Below are 19,668 nucleotides of genomic sequence, written 5' to 3' on the forward strand. Positions count from 1 at the left end.
TCTTGGATGTTACATATTTTAACTTTTACTTAGTTTCAAACTCATACCGTTTACAATTGAAACAAACGCAAAGTATGAGGAATGGAGTTCCAACGCGATACCACCCAGGTATAATTCCTGATTCTAAACTCATACCCATGCGCGAAACAAACGCACCCTAAGGTCTTATAAATTATGTTCAGAAACTTTTAACTTGTATTTTTTGGGTGTAGAACTGTAGACCATCCGGTTTGATTCGAGACAGGTAGCCCGCTAAGGTGATAAAACTCTCCCTCGCAGGTTTAACACGACTGAATTTCCAAGGCTCCAGCCCGAGACCTCTGGTTAAGCTAAAATAACGCCTTACTAGCTGATCTTTGTGTCCATGGGTTAAGTAACTTATATTAGGTTATGTTATTTTCAACTTTGTTTCGTTAACTTATACACACATCTCCTTTCTATACTTTTTTTGTCATACCTGGAAGTGATTGAAGGAAGGAAGATGACGCTGTTAGCCTGTTAGATGGACCAAGGTTGGAGTAGGGTGGCCAAGGTGGTTGCAGTGACATTCTGATGGACATAGGGCTAGGTGGAGGTAATTTGCCTTGAGAATGATAGAGGTGAAGTTAGATTGGTGATGTGGGGGGCGGCGATGGTGGTGTTGTCGATGGTGATGGCAGGGTGAGATATATGCGAATTTAATTTAACATTTTCCGCAAAATTTAATCAAATTTACTCATTTAAAAATATTCTTCTAACTTCAAATTTTTAAAGGAGGCATAAAACTAATTCGATATATCAAGAAGGCTGGAAGGGATTCATATTTGTGACCCTATTGTCATAACTCTTAACACGTCTCTATCTTAACCATTAGGCTAAGACTTCTTCGATAGCCAATAGGCCATAGCCCAAAATTGATTATGTGATTGACCCATACCAAACAGGTACCTTGGTAGGAGTAGTAATTAATTGTACCCTATAAATGGCGGGAGTCTGTTTACTATCCGATTTCCAGTCTCACAATTCACCTTCCTTTCTCTCTCTATTTATCCCCCTTTTTACAGCTTCTTGTCAACGATCTACCCTAATTATTAACCCTTAAAAAACCCTTCCATTCCCAAAATCGCTTTCATCCCACTTCTCACTCTCATCCATACTTACTTTCCCCCAATTTAATTCTACATTTTCGTCTCTTTCGATGCCCTTGATTTCTAGGGTTTTGGTTTTCTCCATTATCTGAAAAACCCAGAAAAATTAGGGTTTGATTTCTGTTATTTCTATTTAATCTGTAATGGAGGCTACCGCAGCGAGTGCTGCGCGTGGCGTTTCGATGTCTCAGTCGTCTTCTCCGTCTCGTAAACAATGGAGGGTCGTTTCGGAACACCCGGCTCGAAACGCTGGAAATGAGGTATAATTTTTGAACAATTATGCATTAGGGAGATTGTTACTTTTTGTTAGATTGTTGTTTGCATTGTGGTAAATTAGGGTTTGGTTGTAAAAAGTTAGGGTTTTGACGATGATTTTGGTTTATTTTGATATAGGAGGTAGACCGGTCGAGATTAGGGCAATCTGATGAACGTACCATATATGAGGTAACCCGTTTGTTAGCTAAAATAGATTATTGAGTTAGTTTTCGGTTTTGTGTCGAAAAAATGCGAGTTGTTTAATGTGGTGGGTTGTGTTTTTGTTTAAGGTACAGCAGGGACAAGAGCTTCGTGATGTAATGGAATTCCATTCTATACAAATGGATGGCATTGTGAGTGTCGACGACGGAATTGTGCAGCAAAGAATTCAGAATTTGGCTAGGCAGAGAGAGGAGATGCAGCAGGTGGAGATTGAACTTAGGGCTCAGTTGATTGCGAAAGCGGAGATTGTTGAAATGCAGAATACTTTTGAAGCTCAGTTTAAGGAACAATCTAGTACTATGTCTAGGCTTCAGGTGGTTGAAAAATGTTATATAATTGATGGATCATGTCGTTTCTTTGGTTACGGAGTTGGGAATTGTCAGGTTGATCATGTTTGTTTTCGCAGGAGCAACTTCGTGAAAAGGAACAGTCGATACATGAGCTTGAGAGGAAGATGGAAGAGAAGGAAAGAGAGTTGCATGCAGTGAGATTGGATAATGAAGCTGTATGTTATAGGAAAATTGGGTTGTATTATCCTTTGTGTTGTTAGGGTTTGCGCTCTTCGTAGCTATTTTGTTTGACACGTCTTTGATTGACAGGCTTGGGCTAAGGAAGACCTACTGAGGGAACAAAGCAATGAAATAGCCAACTACCGGTGAGCCTCGCTAGCTTGTCTGATTCTCTTGGCACATAGTCGGGATTGTGCTTTACTGTGTATGGTGATATTCTTCCCAATGTGATTTAAGGAATGAGTTTACCGGGTTTTTCATATAGGAGGGAACATGATAGCATTGAAGCTGAGAGAGCTCATCATAGACAACAGATACATGAACTACAAGAACATATACAGGAGAAAGAGAGACAGATGTTGGAATTGCAAGATCAGGTATGCTGCAAGCACAGATTGTTTTGTTTCCGTGTTAAAGCCATGCATATGATATTCTTTGTTCGAGTGCAGTCCTTTGTCTGTAATGATTTGTAGGCAGAGCTGACATTATGGTCGCTGATAGATTTTGTGATATGCTTATTATGACAGCATAGGGTAGCTCAAGAGACAATACTTTACAAGGACGAACAGATTAGGGAAGCACAAGCTTGGATGGGTCGAGTTCAGGAAATTGATGTTTTGCAATCAAGTACATTGCAAGCTGAGCTAAGAGAACGGACTGAGCAATTTAATCAGCTTTGGCTTGGCTCGCAAAGACAGGTTGAATTAATGGTCTTTTAACATAAAATATTTTGCCATATGAATTTGGTTGTTTCTACATGGTTGCATCATTTCATTGCGTCATGTTAAATCATGTCAAAACTCAAAAGCTATCTTATGGGCGTGTGCCAATTTTATGTGTATGCCTAAACTTTAGTTTTATTAAAATTAGTGTTGGGTTAGTATTTTTAGCCTCAATAAGTGCCTTTTTCATTTCGATCATATGGAAAGAACGTTTATGTGTGTAATCAATCGACACAATGGGAAGGCTGTGAGAATTTGAGCAGTTAAGGCTTTGTTACAATAATGCTGGTGATTGTTTGTGATTCTCCTTTGTGTTAAGTTAGAATCTCAGCTAATAATTTCTAGAGCTATTGCTAAAGGAAATACATATCTTCGACAATAAATATCAACAAACAATTTCTGACCTATATTCAATACCAGTTTGCAGAGATGGAGAGAATGCACATGCAGGCCATTCAACAATATCAGCTTGAACTGGCTGCTGTAAGAGGAAACACAGGAGTCTATAATGGTGAATCCAGCATGTCACAAAATGTATCAAGTGATGGATCTCAAATTGCACAGAACAATGGAAATCTCGTTGAAGCTAATGGAGGTGGTACACCAAATGGTAACTCTGGAGGTCTTGCTAACGGAAATACCGAATATGGTCAGCAATATGCTTCTTCCGGCAATTCATCTTCTCAGGTAGGTATCATAACACCTTGATTCTCTGTTCAATTTGGTAATAGATACATTTATTCTTATTTACTTTCACCGTCTTAAAAGATAGAAATAATAAATTTTGAAAAGTTATAACTGCTTTCATGTTGGAAATTATTGTAATTGGTATAATGGTAAAGCTGGTGATTACTGCTTACATTATATTTCGTGATGATCATATTATTCTATTTTTTTTTCATTCGTCTAGTGTCATTAGTCATCGAGTGGTTTAGTGACTGTCTGCTTCTACTGCCCAGTACATGGTTAAGACTTTTTTGTGTCTGCGATCTTCTTAGCTGGTCTAGTTTAAGCTCTGCTAACTATTTCTCCGTAACTACTAAAGACTGACCTGATGAAACTTTTGGTTCTGCTCAACTATAAGAGTTTTTATATAAATTATGGAGTTGAGGAGTCGAGGTTTATTTTCGTTAGGCTGATGTCACATAATTCTTGGTATGCTATCACATGGGAAATGTATATGGGATGAAGTTTGCTGCTCAGAAATGGAATAAGTCACTGTGATGGATGGATTTATGAACTGTGAATTCACTTTGTTTGAAAAACATTTATATGGGGGAGCCAGGCAAATTCTGTAGTAATGCCTGAGAGTACTGAGATATCTTATTTTCGGGATGAAAACCTGTTAAAACTTTGTAGTTAATAGTGTAGTTTAGGCCCCATGATTTGTCCTCTGCTTTGCTCTCTTTTGTAAAGCGGGTTTCAGGTTAGAGTGGGGGTGGGAGATGGATTGGCTCTTGGATTGAATTGTGGATGATTATAAACAGAGCATTTGGACAGTCACTAGTTTTATGTAATTTGGTGATTTTGGGTTAAGGATTAATGCTTAACACTCTTAATGTTTGTGCAATATTTAGATTTTAAGCAAGTGCCATAATTCGATATGAATACGTAACATATGATACATGATACTTTGGTAATAGTTAGTGATACATAGATTTTAAGCAAGCGCCATGATAGAATAGACTTGCACGATTAGCCGAGGGTTGAGTGATTCCGATAACCCAAGTTTTCAGGGCTATGGTCCTCACATTAAAATATTAGGATTTTGAGATTTCCTGAATAGCATCTAAACCAGCAGAGCGGGGTAGTTGCTTTGTCAGATGGATCAGTTAGCGGGAAATTTCAGGATTTTCTTTATGAGAGGTGGAATGTATCTTTGTCATCTTGTAGGAAATTGGTTTATCTTGGAATACTAGATAGTCTGGATTGGAAAATTAATTATGTAAATAGGTTTAGTGAATGATCTTTAATCCTCGCTCTCTATATCTTTCTCTTGCTTCTTTATTTCTAAACATGTATTGCATTTTACTTTAAAAGAACTATTCTTAGACAGACCTCCAAGCATATTTTAGCTGCATTTTTAACATTATCAACTGGCCATACATTTGAAACTGTCATATAAGATGCAGCTCCCTAGGTTACATTTTTTTTTATTTTAATTATTTGGAACATTTTCACTGATCCATACGTTTACAAATCAGCTACTTGGATAGATATATACCTGCGCTTGGGGAGGGTCCACATCTTTTTTCTTGTAATACTTTCTTTAAAACCTATTTCGACTTGTTCAATTTTTGGATAAATCATCAGTTCTACTCAACTTAAGCCTACTTGTGCCAATGTTAGGTTGTCCCTATACAATTAATGTTACCATTTGTGATTTGTAAGATATTTTGTCATTTATTATAAGACTTGTTTTTGTGGGCCTGGTTTTTCTACTGTTTAAGGATGGACTTTAGCTTGTAGTTTCTTTCTTGCAACCATTACCACTACCTTTGCTTGTGTTTTGTGTTTGGATGTTTATGATTGTATGACATAGTCTATTAAAAAATTTCAAATTTAGTTTTCTACCCTGAAGGCCGCTAATTGTGCTTTAAGTTTATCTTCTGAAATCACTTTTTTTTGTTATGGTAGACCAATCATACCCCAAGTCTCCCAATTACCCCGTCTATCATCGGGATTCCTTCATATCTTCCACCTGGACAAGTATCAGCAATGCATCCTTATGTTATGCATCAACAAGGAGCTGGTCAGGCTGTAGGATCACATATTCCCCAATCCCATGTTGGCCATTTTCATTCAGTACCGGCAATGACATCTTTTCACCAGTGGCAGAACCAACAGGTAAAACCATAGACGTTTCATATGCTTTACTTAGACATAGGTTTTTTTTCCTCATTATCAAACCTTGCTGATTATTCTCGTCGTTTTTAGGCTCCATCAGAGGGTCTCACAAAGTCGTCGGCAGATCAGTTTTCACTGTCCCAGGCTGAAGAAAATTCTTCAAGGTCTGGGTTCAATTACAGTTATGGGTTCTCTATCAATGAGCGGACTTTGCAACAAGACTATCTCAGTAACTCTATGAGTCAGAGAGTAGATCCTAGCTCTCAAATATCATCTACTGAGGAGGCACAGGTAATTTTACTTATATGTTAAAGGGATTCTGTTTATATAGTCAAATTTTTTGACATACATAGTTTTTGCCTGCAGACTCTCGAGTCAGTTGAAAGAAGCTATTTTGTTGATGCTGAAGCTCAGCACAACTTGCAGCAGATCTCTTCACAATTCCATGAGGCTTTACGCTTGGAACCTCTCAATAATACCACTGACATGAAGGTTTTGCTTTACACCCATGCCTTTAATTGTTTAACTTTATTAAATTCATTCTGCATGCTGTAAAAGACTAGGGGTTTATTACTTTATTTGGATACAAAAGTAGGAAGAAAGGAGAGGGAGGAGAATGGATAGGAGGGGGATTTCCTTCTCGTGTTGGAAGGATTTTAATTTGGCTTGTGATGGTTCAATCATATCTTTTTCCTTTCCTTCCCTCTCCTTTCATTTCAATGCTTTCCTCCTAACAAGGGTTAAAAATATATAACCAGAAGCTAGAAAAATGGAAATTGGGTAGCATCTGCAGTTATTAGGGCTTACTTTCTCGATTATTGGAGACAATCTTAAACGAATGTCGAGTTTTTACCTTGGAATTTAGGTAGCTAGCTGAATCTTTATTTGTTATCGTCATTTCTGGTGTAGGCTGTGTGGTGTGATATTGATTTTAATGTATGTTTGAAAAGTTCCGAGCTGCTAATGCTGAATTGAGGCCTTTTGAAAAGCCATTATAGACTGTCAAAAATCTCACTGTTTTTTGTATAGAAGTTGAAGTTCTTAGGGTTAACTTGGTTGCTTCTTGGAGATAATCTCAAATTTGTGCACTTTTTTTAACCTGTGACCGTTAGGCTATTGCCAGCCAAGCCGAGTCACTTTTTAGTATGGATATTACTGGTGCTAGTGTAATTTGAATGCAATCTACTCGAAGTTCAAAACTGTTATTTGCTGAGTTGGGGTAAATATTGGAAGGCCTGAATAAATTGACATAAATTTCTGACTTTGATAGCTTGTAGTCTTCTCTTCTTTTATATACTACATCTCTTGCCACACTTAGAGGCAAGTATATGAAGCCAAAAGTAGCACAGGTGTCTTATCACGTGACTAATAGTCTAGTAATATATTTTGGTTAATAGTTCTCATAATCTCGTGTAATGCGTTTAATAAAAGTACCAATATACTGATATGGTATCTCGATAGGCACATGAGAATGAGGTTGGGAGCATTGCGGCTAATGAGCCTGTGAGTCAAGATGTGATGACAGAGCAACCAAGTTCTACCGCCAGTCCATCTCCATTAGAATCATCAGTTCAGCCTGTACATGTTAATGAAGCTTCCTTAAACTGTGCTTCTGATGCTGTTTTGTCAACTGAGCAGACGAATAGTTTAGCATCTGGAACTGTACCTGAGTCCGCACTTCTGGATGAAAGAGCGTTGCTAGCGTCCATTGTGCGTACCATTCCACCTGGAGGCAAAATTCGCATCAGCTCAACGGTTTGTGTTAAAACAGTCAATTAGCCTTCAAGTTTCAAATTCTTGTTTAAGTGGTTTTTTTTTACCAATTGCCCTCTTATGGATGCGTTGTTGAACATGTTGATACAGCTGCCAAATAGACTTGGAAAGATGCTTGCACCTCTGCGCTGGCATGATTACAAAAAGATATATGGAAAACTCGACGACTTTGTGGCTAGTCATCCTGAAGTATGTTACCTCTGTCCTTTCAATACATTTTATTTTTGAATTACACAGATATTTCCTCACTGGTCTCGATTTTTGGTTGGTTTATGAATTTCCTATCCAAAATCACCCTTTCTCACAAGTATAAAGCGCGACTTGGAAGCTGTCCTGATCCAAACCTGAATTATATCCGAACTTGAACGAACCCAAACGACTAATTACAAATGAGACCTAAGTTTATTTAACATAGCAAATAACAACCTTTGTAGGCATGGGATTCATACCCTTTACTGGTATCCCCGAATCCAAAAATGACCTGACTTGTACCTGACAGGCGATACATACCCAAAATTATCAGCTTACTCTAAACAGACCCTACCGTGGACCTGACTCGAAGACCCATTTGTCCGGCCTGGTAAATTTACCTCAGTCAAATTAGGAGTTTAGGACATTACGGTCTTATGGAGCTCATCTGCATGTGCAGCTTTTTGTCATTGAAGGAGATTACATCCAACTTCGAGAAGGTGCACAGGGAATTATCGCTGCTACTGCAGCTGTTGCAAAAGTTGCAGCAGCAGCAGCTGCTGCATCATCGCCTTACTTGTCATTTTTCCCTCCTGTTGCTGTTACACCAATGGCTGATTTTGGCCGAGTTAAGAAGATGCCATCAACTGAGTCTAAGCCTGTGAGAAATGTTATGAGCAGCTCACATCCATCAACAATGCAGACCCAGTATTCCAACGGTTCTGCATTCAATGTTACTGGAAACCTTTCCAATGTTAAAATCTTAAGTAAGCCAAAAGACCCTATGGAGTTCAATGGCCAGCCCTTACGTGTCCATGCTGAAAACGGCACGCACTCTGATAGATCTGGTTTGGGCAACCCTCAAAGCAAGGTTCCTGTTCATTCAAGACCCGTTGCCAATTTTAATGGTAAACAGCCAGGAAGGTAATCTCTTCAATTCCCTTTTAGGTACTAATGTTTAAATTTGTAGACTGCAATTATCATTGACGGCTTGACGCTAAGTTGCTAACGTTTAATTGCATTTTTGGCCACTCACAGTCACAGGACAGCTACAGCACTGCCATCCAGAAGATAGTAAGTGTTCTCTACTTTTCTATCATACTTGTTTTATTGATTTAATCTGAGTACCTTGTACTTTGCATTCTGTTTGAATTCGTGATTTCTTCCTCCCTTTCTTAAAAAATGTTGCATTTTCTAAAATGTGAGGGGCATTTTAAAAGTAATAAACCTATTGCAATGAACGAGTAGAGATTCTAAAGGAAAAATGCATCCCGCGACTTGCATTTACTAAGTCCTAGAATTGGGAGAAATGATTGTATGATTATCATGCTAAGCTTTGGAGTCTCAGTAGTTCCTTCTATCTTCTCCTAAATCATAATGCTATTTTTTTTAAAACTCTCGTATTTATTGTGACTCAAATGAGTATGACGGTACAAGTTTGTACTACTGGGCATGGTATCACTGCACCGAAACACGACCCTTTTGTAGAGGTTTTAAAATTTACCTTGACTACATTTTGAGGTATTATTCAGTCGTAAATAACGAGATTAAGCCGCAATAGCTGATACCACAACCATTGAGATTTAAAACCATGTGGTTTAGTGGTAAAAACATAATTTCCATTATTATACTGTACTTCGTTTTAATGTGATATTGTGATCCCTTCCTTGTGACGAGTATATGGATACATATGCTTGTGACGGGTCAAGTATCACCCACATGGATACATAAGACAAAAATTAAAGTGCATAGGGAGTCGCAAACGATTTGTCTTATCTACCCATGTGGGTTTTACTTAACCCGTCACAAGCTTGTGGCGGATATGGGCCGTCACAAATGAGAATTGGTGTATTGTGATATCTTGTAATCACATATCCTGTATTGTTTCCGTCAGCGGCCTTTTCTTACCAGGTATCTGGGAATCCATCGAAGGCATGCAAACATTTGGGAGATTAGGAATGTAAAATTAAAATCCTAACTTGTGAATGACTATCATTTGACAGGATCTCGTCTGAAGTCGACTACTCAAATATGCATTCTGCTGCCCAGTACAATCACTTATTGGAGAAGAATCCTGTCTAAGTTTAGGATGCCATTATCTTGTGAAGAAGCAATTTCCTAATCGGAATGTCCATCCAATTTATGCTTCACTTTTGTCAAACTCGGGATTTATTTATGTCATTTAAACTTAAACTAAACTTACTAATTTCACCTTGTGTCTCTCATTTAATATATTTCGCGGTGAATTTGAAATCTGGAGAATGCAGTGTCTGGGATACCAACTATTTTGGTGAAATGTTATATCTTTCATTATCTGAATCTCGAATGAGCCTTCCTGACAGTAGTGGCACCTAATTACCGAGAACCAACAACGAAAAAAGAATAATGGTTTAAGAATCAACATAAATGAACCATTATTTTGTTGATATTCGTACTCAAATTCTTACTGTCAAAAAAAAATTCTTGTGTTTTATTCATTTTTCATTAATACCTCTCATGATGTTTGAATAGGGTTAATAAATGACGGGATGAACGGTAAAAAAAATCAAGTTATTTTTTTTACTGCTCATATGCAATCTGTAGAAATCGATTGAATCATCAAGCTCAAATGAGATTGTACCAAATATTGATTATAAAGATTTAAAGAGTAAGGATCTTTTCATTTTTTTTCTCTACATTTTCTCTAAATGAAAATTTTAAGTTACTTATTTCTTAATTCCATTAAATAATTAACCGTTTGATCGTCCTGAACAAAATTTGGACCATTGAGAGGAAATGATATTCAAACTCCATTGTAAACATCGTTACAAATATATCATTTGTTCACATCAACTCTTTACTACATTCAGTTTTGTAAGCATCGTTTATGTAAGTAAACACACGCAGGACGAGAAGGTATCAAATGTAAATGCAATATCTTAGTAGTCTAACTAGTCACAAGTTCACGAACCTATCCACCCTTTTTTACCAAGGAAAATGTGTTGGTGACTTGGTGTCATGGCCAATAGGCTACGGTGGGTTTGGTTCTGGGTGTGCAGCGAAATAGAGTTAGGTGGTAGTTACGTAGTGTTCAAGGGGATTGGGGTTGATGGTGACTAGAGTTGGTGATCAAAGGTGCATTGATGATAGTCGGATGGTGTTAATAAGTGGCTAAGGTCGTGGGGTGCACTTGGCAGTGCTACATTAAGTGGCGCTCCTTGCGCCTTAGGCTGGAATGGTAGCTGGTGCCTGGTGGTAGGTGCAACGGCGAAATAAAAACTTACTCCCCTTGAATCCAGATGCAACATAATTTCAAAATCTCTCACTGAACAGGTGCATAGGCCTAAGGCATTTGAATTTGAAGGGACAGCGCGTAAACCAATCATGGAATTCGTAATTAAATAGGAGACGAGATATTTAATCAAGCAGCTGATGGAACATTGATTTTTTTTATTTTTTTTTGGCGTCATAGTAAGAAAAATAACCAAACAGACGGTGCATCATTGCATACGGGATTCAGGGAGCATCGTTTCCAAAAAGGAGCAATAAAGCAAGAAAAAATATTTTTGGCCAACAAGAGGCGCAAAAGCCTGTATTTCAATCTTAACCACCATACCAAGGTCTTGATTTCTCTTTTCTTCTTGGATTGAATGACATCCAAGTTTTTTCTAAGGCGAACGACACACCCTTGCCGAAAGCTAATTCAGTTGACAATGTAAGCAAAATAGTCCTACCTATCTATTGTAATAATAACTCTACTATGAAACAATGATACCTGTAGGGAAGGACCTCATTGTTTTCATTTACATGCATCAAGGGAACTTGTTATACATAGGGCAAAATTCGCGTTCAAGGCATTTCTAAGTTCATTTCCCTTCGGAACCAGTTTCCGACCCATCTTGTCTGGTACGAGCATCCATAAAATGGGCTGCAGTACCGTGACCTGTTTGAAGGGCGGGATGCAAGCCACTAGGCCCGGGTCCGGGCCCACCCATCCTCATGCCCATCATACCTCCCATAGACTGCTGATGTTGGATATGATGCAACTGTTGCTCATAAGGCTGACCCATGAAAGGCAACCGTCCCCCATACCCAACTGTCTGTTGTTGAGAAAACCCAGCTTGAGGAGGCTGCATGAGAGGTGGCCCTTGCGTTGTCGATTGCATGGGCATCTGCAATTTTCTGAAACTTTTAAGCATGGAATATAACATACTTCTAACTTCCTTAACAATATACTACGTATATACACCATAGAAGGAATGAAGGAGAAGGTACCTGAGGTTGAGGTTGAGGCTGTTGGGGCTGCTGCTGGGGCTGTTGCTGTAATTGCGGCGATGCCTGAGATGGGCCGGTTGGTGCAGGTGGCTGGGCATCAGCTATAGCAGCTAAGTACATTAAATTCTTTTGAAGCTGAGCTTGATACCTATAGAACAGAAATTGCATAAAACCTTTTTCTTTTCTCCTATTTGTGTAAAGGGAGCAAGAAGGACAGATTTGCTGTTGACAGGTTTAAACAGCTTTATCGGCTAGTTGGCCGACATCTGCAAGAGCCTCTCAAATATGGGCAAAAGGTATCCCATAGGTAAGTCACTAAATACAGCAGGAAAGTCTATTGTCCTCCAAAGTTGAATCAATGATTTTATAGCTCATTTAACAAAAGGGTGGTGATAATTCCGCGGGTGATATGTACTAATCCACGGACATTTGCTCTTACATTTGCATGTGGGGGCCAATTTCTCTAGGCAAAATTCCCGTTTTTTGGTTGTTTTAACCCGTGGATTTAGGGCCACCCTAAAAAAAGGATTGGGGCTGTGGCTTCTAATCCCACCTTTCACCCACAAGATTTAAGTCTAATTCTTATTGGAACCACTTTGGGTTAATTCATCTCTAAACTCCCACCTTATCCATAAGATAAAAATGAAAAAAATCAGGGTTTTACCCATGTCATGTGAAGAATTCTTACTTCTTTCTGATAACAACCCGTACACGCTCTAATTGGGCAGCCACTTCTACAGAAGTGGCTGCAGACAGCTTGTTTGGACAAAACACATTCCGTATGAGACAATAGGAGGGAAGGGGAATGATCGGATGGAGGGAGAGGGAAAGAGAGAGTAGTTTGCAAAAGCCTGTCCAAGAGCACGGCTTAATAAATCACTAACCAAGACGCTTTGGGCGCCTTAGGGCACCTTTCCAAAAATAGAAAGCTAACGAGCTGCACTCGCAGTTAGAGGAAATGAGATATATTAGCCTATCCTGAATTACTAAACCGAAACCCTCAAAGGTTCAAACCAATCACATCCCTAAAGCCAACACAACAGGAAATGACAGAGATAACAAACAGCTGAAAAGAACTCTCAGCCTTGCTTCATGGTTAAATCTAATCGTATTTCTTCCGTTCCATTTGATTGTATACGCTTTGCAAAGTACTCCTCAGTCCTCACATAATTTTGAAAAACGTATACAATCAAATGAAACGGAGGAAGTATCTAGTTATCCACCTTCATTTTAAACACTAAAACACTCAATGGAACTTCAAAACAACACTAATTATAGTTTAACAAAAAATACTGCCTCCGACCCAATCATTTATTTACCTTTGAGCAAAACACCCCCTCGCAAAGAATAAAAAGGGTAAACAATTGACTGAGAGGGAGTGAGTAAAGCCACTACATAACCAAAATGAGGTAAATGAGAAACTTACTGAGCACATTCATTAATTTTACCCAAATTCTGACTTTCCATGATTGCCATAATCAACTGCTTATTCTCATCCAAATACTACAAAATCATCAAAATCACCAAAATTGATAAATGGGAAACAAAGAAAATTAAATACCCATATAAAAAAACACAAATTATTACAAATTTTTAATGTAAATTCAAGAAATAAAAATGTACCCAAAAAATTAAAACTAAAAGGGTAAATAAAGATTAAACCTTTTGAATTTGTTCAGTGGAGAGCATGGTGGGTTGTTGTTGTGTAGGCATCCCAAACATTTGAGGTGATTGTTGCATTTTCTTATGAATTATTAGGGTTTCTTGAGTGTATTATGAAGATGATTAAAGAAAGGGGGAAGATTTAGGAAAACCTAGAAATCAATTTAAGGAAGTTTGGATGAAGAAATGTTAGGGAGCAACTTTGCAAAAAGGGGGAATTGAAGTTTGGACAAAGGCGGCATACCAACAAAAAATCAAGTTTACATTTTCATTTTTCTTTAAATTTTTTTTTTTTTTTTTTTTTTTTTTTTTTTTTTTTTTTTTTGGCTTTAGGTGTTTGAAAATAGTCTTTGGAGAAAATTTGTGATCTTTAAGATATAAAATAAGGGTATTGCTTTTTTCACATACGGTCTTTACTCTTTCACATACATTTTTTCATTAAATTTCCGTATCATACCCTTTTGTCCTAAAATTAGGGTTTACAAATGAGTAACTTAATTTAATTTATCAAATACTATCAATTATGTTGATGGTTGGCGGAAGGCGTGGTGGTTTGCTGGGTGGACGGTCTGGGGTGGGACAGGAAAGGTCGGGGATGGGTCGCTGGATTAGAGGGAGGGTGGTAGTCTGTGGTGGTGGGAGAGCAGGGGAAGGGGGATTGTGGGGAAGGGGGGTTGCAGGGGGAGGGGAGTGCGTTAGAGGGAAGGGCGGAGACCACGAGTGGTGGTGGCGGGAGAAAGGCCGTCCATGAACGCCGGAGCAACGTCGACCAGCGAAGGGGGAGGCTCGCCGACAACCAGATCAGGGGCTGAACACGGGCATGGGAGTGCGTAGAGAGGAGCAGTCACGACTCACGGAGGTGGTCGGAGCGAGGGACGGAGGCCGAGGTCGGCCGGCGTGAGTTCAACCGGAGCGAGGTATGCCGGCGGGAAGACTAACCAGAGGTGGTGTTGGACGTTGGTGACTTAGTGGTAAAAGGAGATAGGAAGGGAGAAAAAATGGATTGGGTGAGAAAAAAATGACAAGGGCATAATTGTAAATGACGTATGTAATAGAGTAAAATCCGTATGTGAAAAAGCAACACCGTAAAATAAAACCAAGCATTTCACAGTGAAGATAAAATTTATCACTTATTTGGCTAATTTCAATTTAAATCTGAATTTAAATTACAATGGTGTAAATACAAGAAGAATAAGGAAACGTTAAACTCTGTTTAAATGGAGGACGAAATTGTTACATACACTGTATGCATGTGTAATGTTTGCAGTCTGTAATAGATTGCATGTATTAATTGTTTGTCATGCCATTTACGTGTTGTCAAATAGTGACTATGTTACATACACACGCTATTCTTAATGCCGTGTCTACCCCGTGTTTTAGGTTAAAATTTCCAATCTTACGTGGACAAAGGCGGCATACCAACACAAAATCTAGTGTCTGGCTCGTGTTTTTTTTCTTTAGATGTTCGAAAAAAAGTCTTTTGATAAAATTTGTGACCTATAGATCTAAAACCAAATAGAAGAAGAATTGAAAAAAAAAGCGAAGTTACTTAAGGTGGAGAAACGTTAAAGCTCCGTTGAAATTGAGGATGTAGGTTATATACGTTGTTTGCATCATGTAGTATGCATCAATAATGTTTGAAGTTCATAATAGATTGCATGTATTAATTGTCTATCATAACATTTACATGCTATAACTTATAATAAACCAATAAAAATACATTTATTAGGACAAACTTGGACCATTTGTAACAACCCCATATACTGGTTTCAAAAAAAAAAAACCCCATATACTACTTATGGTTTGAAATGAGTTTCTCGTATCTCATTATAAATTAAGCGTACTCAAGCAAAAATATACGCAAAATATTTTTTTTTTATAAAATACGAAAATTAGATTGATCCTCTAGAGTAGGTTTGGCCTATTTTATCCTGTCAGATGACACAAATAAGATTATACCTCCAGTGGTACAATAGCATTATACAACCAAGTTATATTTTGTCGAGCTTATGTGTAATTTTATTGAACTTTCTTAAAGTTAATTTTTTTATGTTTAAGTGAGTGAATTCAGAAATTTTATGGTATAACTCGACTTCTTTAAAACAAAACTCGAAAACTTTATTAAATAGCTCGTATTCTAGAGCATACAACTTGGTACAACTGGTTGTAGGATCTATTAATTGGTCAGATGAGCGAGGTAAGTTAAAGTAATCAACTTTCAAACCACCTGAAAATGACACGAGAAACCATAAAGTAAATGTTTTTGCTTGACTCACGAAAGCAATGTTAAACAATCAAGTTCACAAAAAAATCTCATTTTACCTAATCTAAGAGTAAAGGTGATCTATTTCAACACCCGGTCTTTCCGGTTTGGATGGTAAACACACAAAAATAAAACGAAATGGAGTTAGGTACAATCCAATTTACTCGCCTGAATCCGTAATTGTGACTAAATTGATCCAAACCGGTGATAATAAGTGTTCACAACTGAATTTTTATAATTCTCGCTAACACAGTTCAATTTATCGATACGAATAAAACCCCTTTGAATGAGGCTATGTTAGATTATTTATGATTTTACCGAGTACGCACCAAAAATAGCGGCTGCGGTTTCTCGTCACCCAAAAAAAAGTTGGAAAAAAACTCAAGAATGCCCAATTCCCTTCTCCGAATCCCCTAAGAAAGAAAAAGAGAGAAAATTGGAAGAGTCCGAAGAGGAAGAAGGAAAGAAGAAAGATGGGTTATGTTACAAGGCTTAAACTTGCATCATTTTTCGCAGGAATAGCTGTTGCTTCAGTTGCTGGTGTTTACATTCTTTACAAAGATTACAACATTTCTCACCTCTCCCTTTCTGATCAGGTCTATCTCCTTTTTAGTTTTCTGTACTAAAGTTATCAACTTTTGTATACCCTTTTTGATTTTGATATCAATTTGCCCTTTGATTTGTAGTTTTTTGGGTTTTTTAATGTGATTTTTGTTTAATATGGGATGGTGTTACCTTAATTTGGAAAATGGGATTTACCCATTTTCTGATTGAACTGGAATTTGTATGTATGTATCAGAGATTAGATGTAATTATTTGTGTTTATTGGAGACAATGTATTAGCTCTTGATGATTGAATTTTTGAATGGGTATTTGGGGATGTGAACTATGGTGTGATTGTGTGAAGACATTTGGAAAGTTGAGAGAGAAAGGTTACAGTTTTATGTGTTGATTAAGGCAGAATGTCTCGGGTTAACGATCTAAGGCGAGGCTAGGGACTGCCTTTGGCTAAAGCTATCAATAGAAACAAAGGATAATTAAGCTCTCTCCTTGATGTATTGAATATTGATGGTTCTTGAGTTTGTACCCTCGAATTAGGAAGGAGAGTGAAATCAAAGGCTTTTTGAACCATCTCGAAAGAGTGGATTAATGCCTTGAAACTGGCATAAAGTTTACGGCTTCTAAAAGGCATTTTAAGATTACTACGTCATTAAAGGAGGAGCTATCCATGAAGGAGATGAGGCATCTTTGACAATGTTGGAAATATTTCACGGTTTGACTTGTAGCTCTTTATTTTGTGGAGCTCATGAGTCTTAAGGGATTCATCAGGAGAACCTTTTGTGCTTGGCATAAGCGGCTGTGCTGCCGTAATCAGAACAGTGTTGTCATCTATTTATTTCTATCTTTTCTTGTAGAGGTAGCAACAACGCCAGTTTTAATGCTTAGGGAGTGAACCTTGGTCATGAGTACCACCCCTAGCTCACATTTGCTAGACGGGAGTTGTCATTTTTAGTGTATTAATTGCTATGTATTTTGGAGGAGGCTAGCTTTATATCTAGGGAAATATCTAGCTATAACATTCTTTGTATAGGCAATAAATTATTAAAATCTAGGGAAATATCTAACTAAGGTTGTTGATTTTCAGTTACTGGTCGTAGATTTGTTGTCGACATTCTTGTCAATTTTCTAACAGTACTCTGGCAAGGTCCCTGGTTTTGACAAGCTACTTAGTGTTCCATAGGTTTCTGTTTGGATCTTGGATGTAGAAATCTAGCGCTTTCATGACAGTTGAGACCTATAAATTTACTACTCTCTCCGTCCTAATCATTTGTTTACCATTTTATTCATTGTAACGGGTATTTTAGTCAAAGGTAAACAAATGATTGGGACGGAGGGAGGAAATGTTTTCATGTGTTTACACATAATGATGGTATCACTGATTCACATTTACGTAATTGAAAAAGTCGTGCCTGTGGTTCACCAATACGAGACTCACACGTTCAAGTTATAAAAATCTCATTAGAATCCAATCTTTCCTTTGTACACTATGAATTCCTCCATGTTGAAGGTGTCTGTCTCATGATAGAATACTTGATAGAGTTTACTTTTGACTTATGAGGTTTGTAGATAAGTGTCTTATTCCTTGGTAGTACTTGAAGTTGTGTTGATCCCTTTTTTGGACTTGTTAAACTTTGAGGCACTGAAGTTTTTAAATTTATTGGCCTACTAGTAGTTGTGTTGATCCGTCTTTGTCAATGGGGGCGGCTACTCGGCTAGCATAATAATGGTTGCGTACTTGCGTATGTACTCAAGTGGGAAACTGGTATAGAATTTTTGGGTTTCGCTGCGAGGGTTACATGCAGTGGCGGACCCAATTTTGACTTCTGGAAAGTGTGGGCACAATTGTTAAATAAGGAAGAGTCGCTATTAAAATATCAAGAAAAATTGATTGGATCAAATTGAATCGGCTAGCCTGCTTTGTAGATCAACAACAACGATACCACTGGGCCAATGGTCTCTTGTAGACTTCTGTGCTAGTAATCGAGTGTGTATGTCTATGGTCTACCCCTATGCATCATTGCATCCCTCTAGGTCCTTGAATTTACACCAGTCTAAGAAAAGTAGCCAGGAGAGTCGGGGTTTTGGTATTTACACAGACAGCGAAAAAACAAGAAGGGGGAAAGGGAAGAAGGCAAATATTAGCTTGAAATTTGTGCTGGGTGGTCTATCAGGGGTTGCAATAATTCTGTAGCAACTTGTCGATCCATAATTCGATTCTGAGGGATGAGAAAGGAACTAAGAGTGTAGACCATTGTATGCCTGGTTCTTGTCGAAAATTAAATGATAGAGACGAAGCCAAACTGGTCATTTTAGCAACTTCAATCTCCAAATTTGATCACATTAATTTACAACTACTTTTTGTTTGCTATTATTCTGAATAAGTGGTTCCTCTTTTTCTAAACATCATTGTGTGATCAAATGTGAAAATTGTAATTAGTAAAATGGTAGGCTCATGTTTCTAATACAAGGGTATGCGTACATCTGCCGGACTGATCCCTACCTCGCAATTTGCATGAGCCATTGAGATACTGGGATAATGTCGCTGTAAAATGGTAGGCTCCTGTTCTTGTAAGCCTGCATTGTGTTGTTTAGAATAGAGTCAGTAAATGTAGGCTCGTGTTCAGATATAAAGACAACTCAATGGCCATTTTATTAACTCCAATATTCACATTTGTACGATTCTAAGCTCATTTTCTTATGCTTCAATTTTTTCCTCGTTCAGGTGAAACGTCTTCACGATTCTCTGGATCAACGAGTGTCCTCTCTTGAGAAGTTACAAGAAGCAGAAGTCCCTCGAGAACACGTGAAATCTACATAATAGACGGTTTAATTTAGGCGATTAATGATGCTGTCATGTTAACTCCAATCGAGAATGTTTGTTTCGCTCTGCTAGTATGATTATATTTATGACATGAATCATTGGATTTTAATGTCACTGAGATGACTCTGCTGAAAATTACTGTAATCCAAAATATGATTTACCAGTAATGCTACTTTGTATCAGCAAAGTTGTTTGAGTAGAATGATGTATTCTAGGACTAGACTCCGGCAGTTCTCTCCCATATTGTACACGTGCTATTTCCGAGGTTTGTAAAGCTACCCACCTAAAATAAAATTACATGGAGTACGTTTTTAACTACACCTCTTTATGAGGGAAAGAAGTATATATTCATTTCAGGTTTTTTCCAATGCATTTTGAATTTTGATCTCATCAATAAACACGCATAACTAAAAAAATAAATTAAAACACGCATAACTGTGAAGTTTTTAGCATGACCTATCAA

General features: G+C 37.9%; 2 protein-coding genes and 1 long non-coding RNA gene across 9 annotated transcripts; 2 read left to right on the forward strand and 1 right to left on the reverse strand.

The window, feature by feature from the left end:
* The first annotated feature begins 799 nt into the window (after positions 1-799).
* On the forward strand, positions 800-9,959 carry LOC141656766 (uncharacterized). 7 transcript variants are annotated; one of them, XM_074463814.1, is made up of 16 exons: positions 800-1,387; positions 1,521-1,571; positions 1,673-1,918; positions 2,011-2,109; positions 2,204-2,259; positions 2,379-2,490; positions 2,641-2,811; positions 3,256-3,522; positions 5,473-5,682; positions 5,773-5,973; positions 6,049-6,174; positions 7,144-7,437; positions 7,546-7,644; positions 8,105-8,568; positions 8,683-8,718; positions 9,648-9,959. In XM_074463814.1, coding segments are annotated over exons 1-16 (2,550 nt in total). In that variant the 5' UTR covers positions 800-1,270; the 3' UTR covers positions 9,649-9,959. The 7 variants fall into 7 exon arrangements, with proteins under 7 accessions (XP_074319915.1, XP_074319918.1, XP_074319920.1 ...); XM_074463817.1 differs by having other exon boundaries at positions 979-1,387; positions 1,679-1,918; XM_074463819.1 differs by having other exon boundaries at positions 982-1,387; positions 1,682-1,918.
* Positions 9,960-11,186: 1,227 nt separating this feature from the next.
* LOC141656768 (GRF1-interacting factor 3-like) lies at positions 11,187-13,895 on the reverse strand. Its single transcript, XM_074463820.1, has 4 exons — positions 13,561-13,895; positions 13,325-13,401; positions 11,899-12,046; positions 11,187-11,795 (listed from the first exon to the last, which is right to left on the reverse strand). Exons 1-4 carry the CDS (start codon positions 13,636-13,638, stop codon positions 11,490-11,492), a joined length of 609 nt encoding a protein of 202 aa, XP_074319921.1. The 5' UTR covers positions 13,639-13,895; the 3' UTR covers positions 11,187-11,489.
* Positions 13,896-16,059: 2,164 nt separating this feature from the next.
* Positions 16,060-19,520, forward strand: LOC141656769 (uncharacterized). The gene is made up of 2 exons (XR_012548561.1): positions 16,060-16,419; positions 19,107-19,520. It is a non-coding gene; the product is annotated as an uncharacterized LOC141656769 (long non-coding RNA).
* Positions 19,521-19,668: the final 148 nt, after the last annotated feature.

Source organism: Silene latifolia, chromosome 5, assembly GCF_048544455.1.
Source record: "Silene latifolia isolate original U9 population chromosome 5, ASM4854445v1, whole genome shotgun sequence".
NCBI classification, from domain to species: domain Eukaryota; kingdom Viridiplantae; phylum Streptophyta; class Magnoliopsida; order Caryophyllales; family Caryophyllaceae; genus Silene; species Silene latifolia.